This window comes from Sinocyclocheilus rhinocerous, unplaced genomic scaffold, assembly GCF_001515625.1.
Source record: "Sinocyclocheilus rhinocerous isolate Xijiao unplaced genomic scaffold, SAMN03320098_v1.1 scaffold677, whole genome shotgun sequence".
Taxonomy (NCBI): domain Eukaryota; kingdom Metazoa; phylum Chordata; class Actinopteri; order Cypriniformes; family Cyprinidae; genus Sinocyclocheilus; species Sinocyclocheilus rhinocerous.
This window is the reverse complement of record NW_015633185.1, coordinates 1,225,040-1,239,408: the sequence shown is the minus strand read 5'-3', so window position 1 is coordinate 1,239,408 and position 14,369 is coordinate 1,225,040. Positions and strand designations below refer to the sequence as shown.

The 14,369-nt window shown below is 36.9% G+C and overlaps 1 protein-coding gene and 1 long non-coding RNA gene across 3 annotated transcripts in view; one reads left to right on the top strand and one right to left on the bottom strand.

Annotated features, from left to right (window-relative positions):
- The first annotated feature begins 19 nt into the window (after positions 1 to 19).
- On the top strand, positions 20 to 11,488 carry LOC107743536 (uncharacterized). The gene is made up of 4 exons (XR_001640408.1): positions 20 to 1,856; positions 5,435 to 5,447; positions 10,291 to 10,295; positions 11,478 to 11,488. It is a non-coding gene; the product is annotated as an uncharacterized LOC107743536 (long non-coding RNA).
- Positions 4,474 to 14,369, bottom strand: part of LOC107743534 (polypeptide N-acetylgalactosaminyltransferase 2-like) — a 76,289-nt gene continuing 66,393 nt past the window's right edge. The window contains exons 7-16 of one of the 2 annotated variants that reach the window (XM_016556802.1): positions 14,067 to 14,188; positions 12,078 to 12,165; positions 10,464 to 10,551; positions 9,217 to 9,320; positions 7,651 to 7,777; positions 6,902 to 6,994; positions 6,595 to 6,678; positions 6,115 to 6,241; positions 5,186 to 5,305; positions 4,474 to 5,098 (exon numbers count right to left, since the gene is read on the bottom strand). In XM_016556802.1, coding sequence (XP_016412288.1) covers positions 4,943 to 5,098; positions 5,186 to 5,305; positions 6,115 to 6,241; positions 6,595 to 6,678; positions 6,902 to 6,994; positions 7,651 to 7,777; positions 9,217 to 9,320; positions 10,464 to 10,551; positions 12,078 to 12,165; positions 14,067 to 14,188 — 1,109 coding nt within the window. In that variant the 3' untranslated portion in view covers positions 4,474 to 4,942. Of the gene's footprint in view, positions 5,099 to 5,185; positions 5,306 to 6,096; positions 6,242 to 6,594; positions 6,679 to 6,901; positions 6,995 to 7,650; positions 7,778 to 9,216; positions 9,321 to 10,463; positions 10,552 to 12,077; positions 12,166 to 14,066; positions 14,189 to 14,369 lie in introns of those variants that run through there. The other variant, XM_016556803.1, reaches the window with a different exon arrangement.

Sequence of the window (14,369 nt, the reverse complement as noted above, 5' to 3'; positions counted from 1 at the left end):
TTTTTTATATAAAGGCAACAACATTAGTGACACAGATGATGTATAATGCCACACAGACACCGAAACGAGAGGTGAAATGTGGCAACACTACTATGCTTTCCCAATCGTTTTTGCACTCACAATTCGTAAAAGTCTCCTAACTAGGATTTGCAGATTTTAAATAATGTTCCCAAATTAGATTTCCCATCAAATCTGTATTCAATATGACATATTAACTCCTTTGCCTGCCTTTCATTAATATCCATATCGTTTAGTCAATTAAATTATTATGATGAAAATAGGAAAAGGGCCCAATATACAGTAGTATACCAAAAATAATGTAAATATTATTTCTAATAATTCATTTATATATTTTTATTATGTGTAATTTAAATTGATTATCTAGGGGCATTGATGTATTTGCAAATGAATCGGGGGGAAAAAAAGAGAAAAGAATGAAATGATAAAAGACTTTAACTAGAATTTATCTCTACCCGTAAGCGGGTGGATTTATGTGGTCTTTCACTGTTCCAGAAGCTATCAAAATATCAATTCTTCTTGTTGCTATATTGTAACTGTGGTAATGATGGTACAATCGCAGCCCATGGCATAATTCGTTCCTTCAAAGAACTGAAGCAGATTAATTTCCCTCAGGTAATATTTTTAGTCAAACATGTCCCACTGTATCACTGTGTTATATTCATACTAGATAACGACCACTGTAAGGGACAGATGTACTATTGTGAGTGAATTTGTCTCAGATTTACCAGACATGTTTATTTCCTTGGCTTTTCATTTCTTATTTACTGAGCCATCACCTGCTGTTTTTCAAACGCTGCACACTAACAAACCAATTAGTATGTTTATCATTGAACATCACTTAAAACATTCTTTTAAAGCTTCATATTCAGTCTTTACAATTCTGTATAAAAAGTCTACTTTGTAATGTCAGCTGCTGTGATTCACACCAATATATATATATGCCATATTTTATACCTGCATCTTTTAAATCAAGACAAAAGCAATGTTGCATTATATAGGTGTGCTCATAAACATTTCTTTTTGTCATGAATGTTGCAAATGTTTGATTTCACTTCATTGTAATATTTTTGTACTACTTATCTTACCTACATAGTCAATATACAAACAAATACACTTCAGGCGATAACTGCCCCCTGTGCTTATCTAATATAAAATGCAACAGATGATTTTGAGATTGTATATCCGTGTTTTCCAGAGCATCTTTTGGATTCGATCTGCACTTCAGTGGGAATTATTTAATTATTTTAATCAGGCAGACAGTGAACTGTAATGGTGTTAGAGAGATGTTTGACCTTATCTAGGGTGACCTCAGGGTTTTGGAACTACAACATCTACTGTAGTGCAATATAATGTTGGAGATTGGACCGGGTGCTATGAACCTGTCTGCCAAGAACATAATCTGTAAGCCAGAAAATGGTCGGCACGACCGAGACTTTTAATTAAAGCTCTTGCTGGTGCAGTACATTAGAATAAAAACCTTCCAATAAGCAAAGTTTCTGCTTTTGCACTGGCCACTAGCATTGTACGATATATTTTAGGGCCAGCTTCGTGTGGCATGATAGCAGGTAAAAACAAACTGTCCTTTTAATAGCAAAACAGCTATGACAATTATATAGTCTCATTTACTGGAACAAATTCCTCAATATCTGGTCAACGTAACAAGAACCCAGTGTTGGACATGTATCTATTTTCATGTATGAATGTTGTGAATGTGCCGTGTCTTGCTGTATAATGCTTGGTGTTCCTTCACTTGTCTTCTCACTGTGAATGTTGAAATGATTCAGGTGTATGTGAGAGTATCTATGTGTTATCTGTAATGTTCACCTTCACTGTATGTCCAGTTATCAAACTGACCTGTGCTTCACCTCCCTGCTTCTATGTGAGTTTACACCAATTTGCACACTAATAAATGTTGTTTATACATAATTTTTCCCCTACAGTAATTGGTTGCAACATTCATTGCACTATTACTAGAATCTCACAAAGAATTGTCAAGGTCAAATTTTCTATTAAATAGAAAAAGAAAAAACTCTCTCACACTCTCACTCTCACACTCTCTCTCTATATAAGTACTATTAGAACCCTTGTTACTTTTTTTGTTGTTGTTGCATTGTGACATTTTTAGGACACATGCACATTCTGTCCTCAAATCCTCATTACAGTAAAGCTGTGAATTAAAATAATCGACTTAAAGGCAATGTTTGTTTGTTAAAGAAAGAATGAGATTCTTTAAATGTATATATTTAAGATATATATTTATATATAGCAAATGTTATATAAAATGGCAGTTTGTACTGAATTTAATTTTCATTTTTGAATGTAATGTAATACAATAAATACAAATCACAATACAAAAATTCTGAGGGTGCTAGTAGTAGATTGCATTTTTGATACAAAAATATTTATTTAGTTTTGTTAATGCATCATGTGTGAAAACACTTGGGACACTGCATATGTATATAATTTTTTTTTTTTACATTTTATTTTAAGTTAATTATTTTCCGTCATTCAAACTTTTGCAATATCTATAAAACAATGAACAAATACAAGCGCTGTACAGTTGACCAAATCACTATAATTGCAACTGAATGTGTAAATGTACATGCATGGACATACATACTGTATATACACACATATACACCATTACTGTTGACCCCATGCTGTTTCCTTTGCCATTTAATGCAACATCAAGATCTTTCTAAAATTGGGTTTTCAAGGAAACCAAAGTGACAAAAAAAAGGTGGGGTCACAAGTCCTAAAAATGAAACTGTCCTAGTCTGGAGTAGAAGTGTGTTTCCATGTTTCAATCAAACAGCAAATGACTTTGGCACACTGTGCTATGTAAACATTTCATCCAATTCAAATATTAGCCATAATGTATTGCTCTGAATTTGGTTCTTCAAAAAGCCCATCATTCAAAGCCCAAACTTTACATGATTTCATTGGCTTCTCCTTTTAAACTGAAGAAAGTTGGCTTGATTCACTATGGCAAAAGTGCAGTCCACATCTACCTCTTGCTTTCCCGTCCAGCAGAATCATCTGACATACAGGAACCCGATGAAGCTACAGAACGCGGAGAACAAAATGCAGGTAGGTGGGCCGATTTTCTTCCTAAAGGCCACACAATCTCTGCCCAGACTCTGAAACATCAAGACAGAGAGTCTTCCGTTGCATGTTTCTGTTGCCGTCTTCACACTTGCTGATGGAGAACTGTTATTTATGGGACAATACAGAGTGGTGCAGACGAACCCAACATATACAAGTCTAAGATTAACATAACACTTACTGCTGATACATGAGGAGAGCTGACTGAAAGCCAGTCAGGGACTCATTTAGTCTGGATTCCCTAGCCTACAATAAGTTAGTCAGAATTGCTACGGCGTTATACGTGAAATGCAGGTGGGTTAAATGATTGCTTCACATATCACAGGCTTCTTTGTCTGTTGGATTTACAGTAACACTAGTTCTGTTAAAATCAACTGAAGTACCACAAAGATTCACAAGGTTTGGATGTGAAAAAGTATCTCGGGGGCATGAATAAAATGCTAATTAAAAGGACACTCACAAACAGTGTTGCGTTTCTCCTTTGTGAGTTCAGATGCTTCTCTAAAGCACACTTCTTTGAAAGCTGCTTAGAAACACATTCACACAAACAAAAAAAACTCACATTTTCCTTACAGTATCATGGATAACAAAGGCAGTAACTTTTAACCATAGAAGGAGGATGCTCAAGTAGTGATATATTGTGCCATGTTTGGCCACAGCGGCTGAGGATCATGATTGAGCTTGAGAATAAAACATCCAGGACTTTAAGGAGGCAGGAAAGAAGCTTTTCCAATGCCCATATTATGATCCAGATCATGTACTGCACAAAGTCAGAAGACAGAAATCACGGAAGATGAGGAGTAATACACATCCATCTTTGCTCGAAACCCAAGAAAGCAGGAGCAAAGCTTCAGATCAGCCTCTGCTTGGAGTTACCAGGTTATTAACATGATTATCTGACGTAATACACTTGGCGAAGAAAAAAAGGCTACATAGAATTAAGAAATAAATGATTAGTGTGAAAAATGTGGCTGAGAAACAGTTGTTTGTGTTTGAAGACATGTTTTAGATACGGATTTGTTAGCAGCCAGTGCTACAGTATGTGAATCCAGCAGTCACGTTCTATACAACGTCTCAGTTCTCCTTCAGAACTCACCAGGGGCCCTTACGGGAAGCGGGTTCAATCTTTACACATTGCACCTTTAACAGAAAAAGACAGATTGACAATTTAATAGAATCTAGAAAACAACAAAAAAGGTCTCTCTTTTTGCATGAGCACCGCGAGCCGAAAAACACAAGGCTGCCGCTGTCCTCCACAGTCTCAGTGTGTCTGTGACGGTGCGCACAACGAATGAGTCCTCCCCTCAATCCCATGAGCCCACAAATTAAACCAAACCCAAACTAAAATCCAGTCCAATCACAGCGCATGAAGGGAGCCTCCATAAAACATGTCATTTACATTCAATATTGGTAACGTGACTAGAAAAAGAAAAGAACAATGGATGTCCATTGTTAAAAAAAAAAAACAATGGAATTCAAGAAAATGAGACACGAAAAGGTGAAAATTAAGAAAGACGAAAAACAGATCCTTTGCATCGGAAAACAAGAAAAAAAAATGGTTTCGATACAGTTTAGACACTCAAGATTCACTTTCCAAGAGCTGGACAACAGATGAAACAGTGAGGTATATAGTTAGATGGAAATAGTCATCATCTTGTTTGTGTTTTCATTGCCCCGTGGCCCTCGAGGACCACCAGACCGCACTGTGGCGGCCCTGAGTCTGTATCCGGGCAGCAATTTTCTCTGAGGGGCGAGTGCGTGCCCAGCACGGGCTGTCCGAGGGCGAGAATGGGAGGGCTAAGATCGGCATGTCAAGCTACGGCTGGAGGTTGAGAGTGAACTTCCACTGCTGGGTGAGTGACGGGCTGCACACCTCCACCGTCAGGCCACCGTTCCGTGCGCTTCGGCTGTCCAAGCACAGATTACTGCCCACATGCCGCAATTTGGAGTTGTTGTCGATCTGCTCCCATTTCTGCAATGGAAACATAATGATGATGATGTTGAAAATCTGAGTAGCGGCGTCTCCTCCAAACCCCTGCTTTGAGCACAGCATGCTCACCTGTCTGCTGTCGTTCTCCCTGCAGCCCTGCAGTTTGATCTGTGAGCCAGCGGTGCGATCCACCACTGTCAGGCAAAGGTCCATGTGTTTGATTGATTTGTCTTTAGTCAGGGCCCATTCCTGTTCATTAGAAACATGGTAAGCAGGGAGCATTTGCAGAAAATACACCCACATAAATCAACATAGGAACTTGGGACACAAAAACGACTTGGTGAGAGGATGCCATTTTCTGAAATGTACGGTACATAGGTAAGTTTGAGAAGTTTTGAGATGTTATGTGTTGTGATATGCTATAATCCACCCAAAAGCATGCTGCTAATTCTTTTATAATTATGCAGTTTTTGTGATCTCTTATTAAGGTACAAATGTGTTTAAAATGGTGAAAATAACTAAAAGTAGCTCATTAATATATAATTTGATATTAATCTAAATTAATAAAACATACTAATTAATTATGATAAATATAATATTATTTGAATATTAGAATGAATGATTTCTGAAGGATCATGTGACACTGAAGACTCAAGTAATGGATGCTGAAAATTCAGCTTTACCATCATAGCAATAAATTGCATTTCAAAGTCTATTACAATTATTTAAAAACGTAATAACACTGCACAATATTACTGTTGCACTGTATTTTTGATCAAATAAATATATATAAATATATATTTATTTTTCATATTCAAATAGACAAGCATATACTTATGTATACGTGTGATGAACCCTTTAAATCCCTCAGACGTGTGACGATAAACGTGGGTAAAGTAATCCAGAAACTACTGTGTGGCCCTCATCTATACATCACTCACCCTCCACAAGTGCATCGTTCCTTTAAACTAACCCAAACTCACTGCTGAGTCCATCACTCAGTGCTCTGCTGCCACACCTGACATAAGACTGTTCAGTACCTGAGATCAGATTGGTACCTGATTGCCCCCTGCGTTGTGGCACTCGTACACCCCCACCACACCATCAGCAAAGTGTCCCAGTGTGTCCAGACAGTTCTGACCCTGTTGTAGTGCTCCAAAGGCTATGTCCTGATGATCAGGGACCCTAAACAAGACAGAAACAACAAGTTAGGTACTAATTAAGCCACCTGCAGTACTGGTAGTGGGCTTTAATAAAAATTTTAAAAGTTTATTTATTTAAAATGTACATGTCTAGACTTAAAAAAAACTGCCTGCACATTTAAACATTATAAGAAAGGGTTAAAGGCTCTGTTTACACTTCATCAATCATTGTTCCAAACAAAAGGTTTTAAACAGCCGGTCATGTACAGAAAACCATCTGATCAAAAAGCTCATACATATTTATGCACAAAACTTCACAGAACACAGAACAGCAGGTGTAAACAGGGCCAAAGTGATCCTACAGCTATTTTTATTTCGCTTAGGTCAGACACTCACCGTAGCTCAGGATAGACGTTCTCCAGGTACCACTTAAATGGTTTGCAGCCCAACCTCTTCTTCATTTCCAGCCTGCTCTGAATGCTGCAATTAAAGAGGAAAACTAGTCATGTGGAGTTCATTTGGAGGTCGAAATGTTTCAAAACAGAGAACTTCAACTAGCCAAGTCTGAAATTAGTGGCCTCTCGTGGCCTTGGCAGTGAGAAATTAGCTTCTTCTCATGTTGAAGAAAGCAAATGTGCTACTCTATATTCCAAAGCTTTCCCTTAGCAATATTATTTCTAAATTAAGACAGATAAACACTTACTTGCCATAGGGTACATTACGGGCTGAGGGCACAGCAGCGTAGTAGAAGTTCTTAAAATCGTCCATCCAAACCTCTGCCGCTCGCCTTGTGTTCCTGCAAAGACAAACACAAGCAGATGAGAATAAATTATACATTTTATATAGAGATACTAATGTTCTGCTAATGAGCATAACATGTCTACATTATTGCTTCATCTAACTTCAACACTAACAGATCTTCTGCGGCACATTACTGGGTGTTTTATAACTACCGACAGAATGTCACTTTCAATTTCAACTGCACTACCTCACAACAGCTCACATATCACAGACTGCCGTACTGCTTTCACCCACTGGGTGGAGTGCATGAACCAGAATAATAAAGGGCTCATGTCGCTTGAGCAATCATAAAACCAAAGATAAATAAGAATTGTGTTCTTTAGCTACTGTAACAATTCTCAGTCTGGATACTCAGGAATATAACGTCTAGCAGGGTTACAACAATCCTGACTACAGTTAACTAAACTATCCTGAAACGGTGATTATAAACTGGATAGCTCAAAGTCTAACTCTGGACGAACCACACCATATTATATATAATAAAATATAATGTAACATAATATAAAATGTAATACGATACAACACACTACAATACAATACAATTCAGTTTATTGCATCTTTTCTGAATAAAAGTATTAAATTATTTTTAAAAAAAAAACAAAAACTAATCCCAAACTTTCAAATGATAACATAATATAATTCGGTGGACACCTGGCAAAAACAGTTCCGCTGCCCCCTGGGAAAGTGTATGGATGCTGTTTCCTGAAGACATGACCGACTCGACTGCAGGGAATGATCTCCAGACTGCCTCCACACTGCCAGACCCGGAATGAGATCTCTGAGGATCACAACAGCAGCCAGAGATTAATAAAACCCATCACAGAACACACAAACAACCAATTCATAAATGTAAAAGGGAAAATAAAGCAAAGGGTCAAAACTCATAATTGCACAAGTGTTATATTCAAACAAACAAACAAAAAAAGCACTGCTTTTTGAAACTTCTTGGTCTTTACAAACTTCTTTAGACACACACAAATGCAAAATGCAACTTTATTCCAGGCTGATTGATAATTTCTGGAGCTGCTGTATAATATAATTCGGTGGACACCTGGCAAAAACAGTTCCGCTGCCCCCTGGGAAAGTGTATGGATGCTGTTTCCTGAAGACATGACCGACTCGACTGCAGGGAATGATCTCCAGACTGCCTCCACACTGCCAGACCCGGAGATAGATCTCTGAGGATCACAACAGCAGCCAGAGATTAATAAAACCCATCACAGAACACACAAACAACCAATTCATAAATGTAAAAGGGAAAATAAAGCAAAGGGTCAAAACTCATAATTGCACAAGTGTTATATTCAAACAAACAAACAAAAAAAGCACTGCTTTGTGAAACTTCTTGGTCTTTACAAACTTCTTTAGACACACACAAATGCAAAATGCAACTTTATTCCAGGCTGATGGATAATTTCTGGAGCTGCTGTAGACTTTTCCACAAGCAGCACAGCTGAGAAAAGTGCTGTGTTTGTGGAATGAGTCAGAATTTTCTTTCAGAATCCATCATGCCACACACATAATGACAAAACCTGAAAAACTCTACCTCATTGAGTCTTACACTGCAGTTTTCTATTCTAGTCTCATTGCTAATAATATAAAAACAGCAGTAGTTCTTCAGTGGTGACCTGAATTGCCCCTTAGATGGACACATTACATTTTGTCTGAGTAAGGCATTATCTCAATACAATCTAATTATAGAAGTATCATGATCTCATTTTCAGATTTATATACGGTTGATGCAACATAGTATTTGGACATGTCACATTTAAGGACACAAATTCATAAATTTCGCTGCATTATATAAACCATGTGGCCTACGTAAACAATTAATGCTGACCTTTTTTTCAACCATTTTTGCATGTGAGCAGCTGGTCCTAAAATAATTTTAGTGGATGTATGAATTCACACTGCCTTCAGGCCCTCATAAATAGATCCTACTTCAAAGTTAATTAAATGCAATTACAATGTAATGTGCACTGAAATGACTTTGGTAGAAATAAAGATAGGTGCATTAGAGAAATTCCCTTTCCCTTATATATACTGTATATTGCAATATGTGTCCAAATACTTTTTGGGGCCACTTTGAATAGGCAAATCTTCGACATAATCAATAAAGGACACACTGGTACACTGAGAAGATCCACTGTGTCTTCAGTCAGTCAGCTCCAATCAGAAGAAATGCAGGGCATTTAGAGAAATAAAGCATCCACTCACCAAGATTCTCACCGCCCCACACGTCCATCATCATGTCGTACTTTCCCAGCTCCTCAAAGTAGTTCTTATCCATTACAAAGAGGCCACCAGCAATCATGGGAGTCCTGGAGAACACAAGCATCACAAAATATGAAAACTGAGATAAAATCAAACCAAATCTTGGACTTGCTCAGAACTTTATACACTTCATAGAACTTACTTTCTATAAAATATAATCTAAGCAGTTATCGGACATACTGGCGATGTGTATTGTTTCAGTGGCCATTTGTGACTGTGCTCATTTCACTCTTCAGTGCTGCGATAGAGCAATCTGATCACAGCCTCATAAACAAATTCATTAAACAACACCGGAATCAATAAACAAGAATGAAGAGTGCTGTGTCATGAAGACTTTTACACAGCACATCCCATAAAGGCACCACACTGTTTATTATCTTAATGTACTTTTAATGTACTCGCTGCACAGTGATTGAGATTTCACATCACAGCAACACACCCTCCATACAATCCCCCATTTGGGTCCCTTCACACCTTACTTTCTCTTTCTCGCTCGCCTTTAGCTGTTAATGATTCGAGTCATTCCCTGGAGGACAGACCTTTTACAAACTAGCAAGCAAGCAAGCACATGGGCTAACTTGTTATTTTGTTATTACAAGAACTTTAGGGATTCTTTTCCTTGTTGACAGCAGAATTAACATTTGGAGGCAGATCTTATGTGTATTTAAAGAGACTTGTGCACATTAGTTTACCACATGCCATGTTTGAGAGCATAGAATTTGGACAAGAAAATCATCATAAAATAACTCTAGCACTATAGCCATCTGTGTTATTGTTAACTGAAACCATTAAAAAATCTTTTTTATCAATGAAATAAAGCTCAAATAAATTACATTATAAATATTAGATGAAAAACTTAAACTTAAAAAATTTAATTAGAATGTCAACTTTGCAACTAAGTGAAATAAGGTTAAGCCGAAGTACTACAATTGCAAAAACTAAAATATAAAGCTTAATAAAAAAATAAAAAAAAGTTTAATAAAAGTAATATATCAAAAACAGCCTGCACACCTATAGCTGGAGTTCTGTTTCAAGAGAGTCTATACATTAAACAGCTGACACTGAATTAATTAGAGAACAGTGTGAGAAGAATAAAAAGTAGTCATCTGTCAATAATTATCACCAACTCACCGGTTCATGATCCAAAACATTTGTAACACAGATATTTAAGAAGAGAGACTAATGCTTACTTGATAGGAGCAATGGGGTTTCCTTGCCGTGCTCGTCTTTGTTCCAGAGTCATGTAGTCCCATTTAAAAACTAGATTCCAATCAAAACCTGGAAGATTACACATTACATTAGGGATGAAGTCTGATTTTAAATGTAGGTTCAATGCCCTGTTCAGCCATGTGTCAGGCAAGGGAATAAGGGGGCATATTACTGATACTGCAATTTCTCTGATGAAAAGACTGAGGCTTTGTTCAGAATAGCATACTATTTTGTCAGTATGCAGCATGTATTCTGTGCACAGTATTCAAATGTTTTAATATAACTTTTCTTTTCACCAAAAGACATTCCACACAAAACTGGATTAAAACCATATTTGCATTTCCAGTAGGAAATACCACAGCTTGCCAGACAGCAAAAGAGTAGTCTTAAAGTTTTAAGTAATCGTGGGGTTTAGGCTTTGGTTCTGTGTAAATGCTGTATCTTTAAAACCTTACTGTTGGCAAGTCTTATTTTACAAATGCCTCTTGTTTTCTGTCTGCTGTACACAAGAATCAACATAAAATGTGACACTTGGTAGCTTTAGATGGTTAAATAAATGCAACAAAAAAAAACGAATCAACATACATATATAGTACTGTATGCAAATAAACAGAAGTACTTAAAATCTAATATAAATGAAAATCACTAAAATTACTAAAATAAATAAATATAAATATTAAGAAAAAATAAATATTCAAATATTAAGAATAAAATACAAAATTAGAAATGATGACTTGACATTTCAAAATTCTTAAATATACAGAAAAAAATCTACAATAAGTTTAAATGGAGTATGCATTTAACTGTTTGCTGAATTAATAGCAGCAATTTCTGGATAAGTAAAACAGTAGTAAGAACTGTAAATAACCATTTTAATCCTCAAATTCAAGATGCAGCATATCAAAGAGACACTAATGTAGCATCATACTATTTAAAATGATTTGGTACTGCCTTACATAGTACTCTTTTTTTCTTTTCTTTTTTTTTTTAAGTAGCATACAGTAAAAACTGTGCACAGTATGCAGCAGCCCTGTATAGTATTCCATTCTGAACATATTATAAAGAAAGGAGAAAATGCTAGATAAAGTCTGAATGCCAGTTAACTAGCACACATTCAACCAAAATGTGCTGAGAAAAGCCCATATAAATAAAATGATATTTATAACCCATGCTGCTTTATAAAATACAGTGATATCAACATGGATAGATCAATTTCCATATTATTTGCCACTGCATCCAGAAACCTCCGAGCTCATAGAGGAAAAGCTATTCCACTCAGAGATCACTTCCTCACTTCCTCTTTTTGAGATTCATCATGCTCTCTCACTCTTCTGCACATTGCACTGCCTCCACAAATTCTCTCTGTACTGCTTTCACTCCAAACATGCATTTGAACATACAGTACCACACACTGAATATAGCCCTGCACATGAAATATAGCAAATGCCATCTGCTGTATTATCCATAAACACACACAAATACATGCATGAATGAATGCAATCATATCATACACAAGCACACAATCCAACCGAATAGGTTCTGGATAGTGACTGAATTATGTTATGATGAAATAGGAGCTGATGAAAGAGATTTACCTCCTTTAAGATCTGCAGATGCCCCCACATACTGGAAATTGTCCATGTTAATGACATCTATGATGGGTGACACGACCCGAGTCTTATCCTGCCGAGAACAAAAATGAAGTGAGGCTGGGCTGACAGTACAAGACAGTATGAAAAGAGATGACTTCTCAATGCATCTCTGCTACAATGCATTAAGATGTATCTGATAGAAACGATAAAATTAAACTAGAATTAAAATTGCTGAAAGTCCTGACATTAAGAAATGTGCACTGCTCTGCCGTTACGAATCACGATAAATCCATCAGAAATACCTAGGAAAATCCCATTAATCTCGTGGGCTTCGCTGACACATCACTGGAGTATTTAGAGTTGAGAGCTAGGAGTTAAACACTCCAGAAAAGACAGGCAATCAACTCTACGTGATAGGAGTGGAGAATTTAACACTACATATAAATGCATTGCTTCTCAGACATCTTCCAATATTCATCATGACAATTCTGGGATACCCTGACGAATCAAATCATCCCAACTGTGGCTTCACCTCTGAATTAACAAATTCATTTGTCACCGTGCTGCAATGTTTCCACAGGGCAATTTTCTAAAACATATTCATATGCATGTAGGTACAATAAATACGGTTTGTTATATTAGTGCATTCAAATCATTAAATATCTGTCTTCAGTTAATTTAGTGAAAGACTAAAATTGTTTTGCTGAATAAAAACATGCCTTGATTATTTCTATATTGATTTTTACTGTATTTTACTTCTTGCATTAAACATTCTGAAACAACAAATGATTGTTTGGTTAAAATGATGGTTCCTGTGAAACTTTTTAACCCACAGAGACCCAGCGGAGCAGACTGTCAATGTTTGTATAAAGCAGTTCAATAATACGAAACATTCTGTAGATATGGGTAAAAACTATGCTTAACAATAGCTGATACTTTGAAATTTATCACAACAATTTTTTGGTGGTAGTTTGTGTTTAGGCGAGTACTGATATAAAGCTGGAAGAACTCAACCTAATGACGACTAATGATGAGTGGATGCAAATGAGAAAAATGTCAAGAACCATTAAAACAGATTCAGTAAGAGTTCAGCTCTTGGCTAGATCTACTCTTAAATTTAGACAGTTTATTTCTGCTCATGCACACAAATGTTTTCAATTAGAATAATTATTTTGCTTCAATGTAAGTTCTGTGTAGAGGTACTTCTCCAGAAGCTGGACAACATTTAATTCATGCTCTGTATAATCATCATGATGAAGCACTCGGATAAATTATGGGGTCACTAACTCCACAATTTGATTATGTGCTTATCTGGGTCATCCAACTGAAAATGAAGACACCTAACAATATAAATGGGGTTATGAAACCTCTTAATACATTTATGCTTATAATTTATACTTTCAGTGTCTTGTACTTTGTCCCTGTTATTTATTTTGTGAGTCAAAAGCCTTGAGGCAATTTCAGAGTAATTACGTGTGCCTAAAGACACAACTGAAGCAAATATTACTTTTAGGTCAATCTGATCCTGATCCAGAACGGACCTGCACATCCGCAATTGGTGTGTATTTGCTTGCATTCAACACACCTGTGCACACACACTGAGGTCTTATCTATATGCTGTACTAACACACAGTGTTGAATGACACTAGTTTCCCTCCACAATTGTTTTTAAGGCTTGTTTGAGAATTGTTGGCAGTCGTCAGCAGGATTAGATACAAACAGGTGTAATGATATGGCACTGCAAGTAAAGTTTGTGCGTCAAGACAGGCAGCCAAAGAAAACAACTTCTCATCTACTCTTCTCTTTTATCATCTTGGCCTGACATTTGCAGTTGCAGTGAGCTGCTAAATGTCCACTGCTGTAATGAGCATGTGAGATTATAGCCTCCAAAAGCAATGGCTAATTTGCCAAATCTGAGAACCATAAGACCCAATGTTTTGCTGCTTGTCAGAGAAAGAAACAACAAGACAGAGAAAGAAAAACATGGCTGACCTCAGCAACCCTTTCTAGCAGGGGCTCCAACCAGTGTTCATTACACTCGCAGTGGCTGTCAAGGAAGGTTAGTACACTGGCCGTGGCCGCATCCGCCCCTCTGACTCGGGATCGCATCAAGCCTGAAACACAACACACAACCACAGGATTGAGACTCAAGGCACTGATGCAATCTGAACTATGCAGAAGGTTATTCTCCCTGTGTTCTGACCTAATGATCTACACAGGAAACCATAATGATAGTCCAACATACAGATGTCAAAAGTACTGCCATTTTGAGTACTTCACAAGTTTGGTAAATGA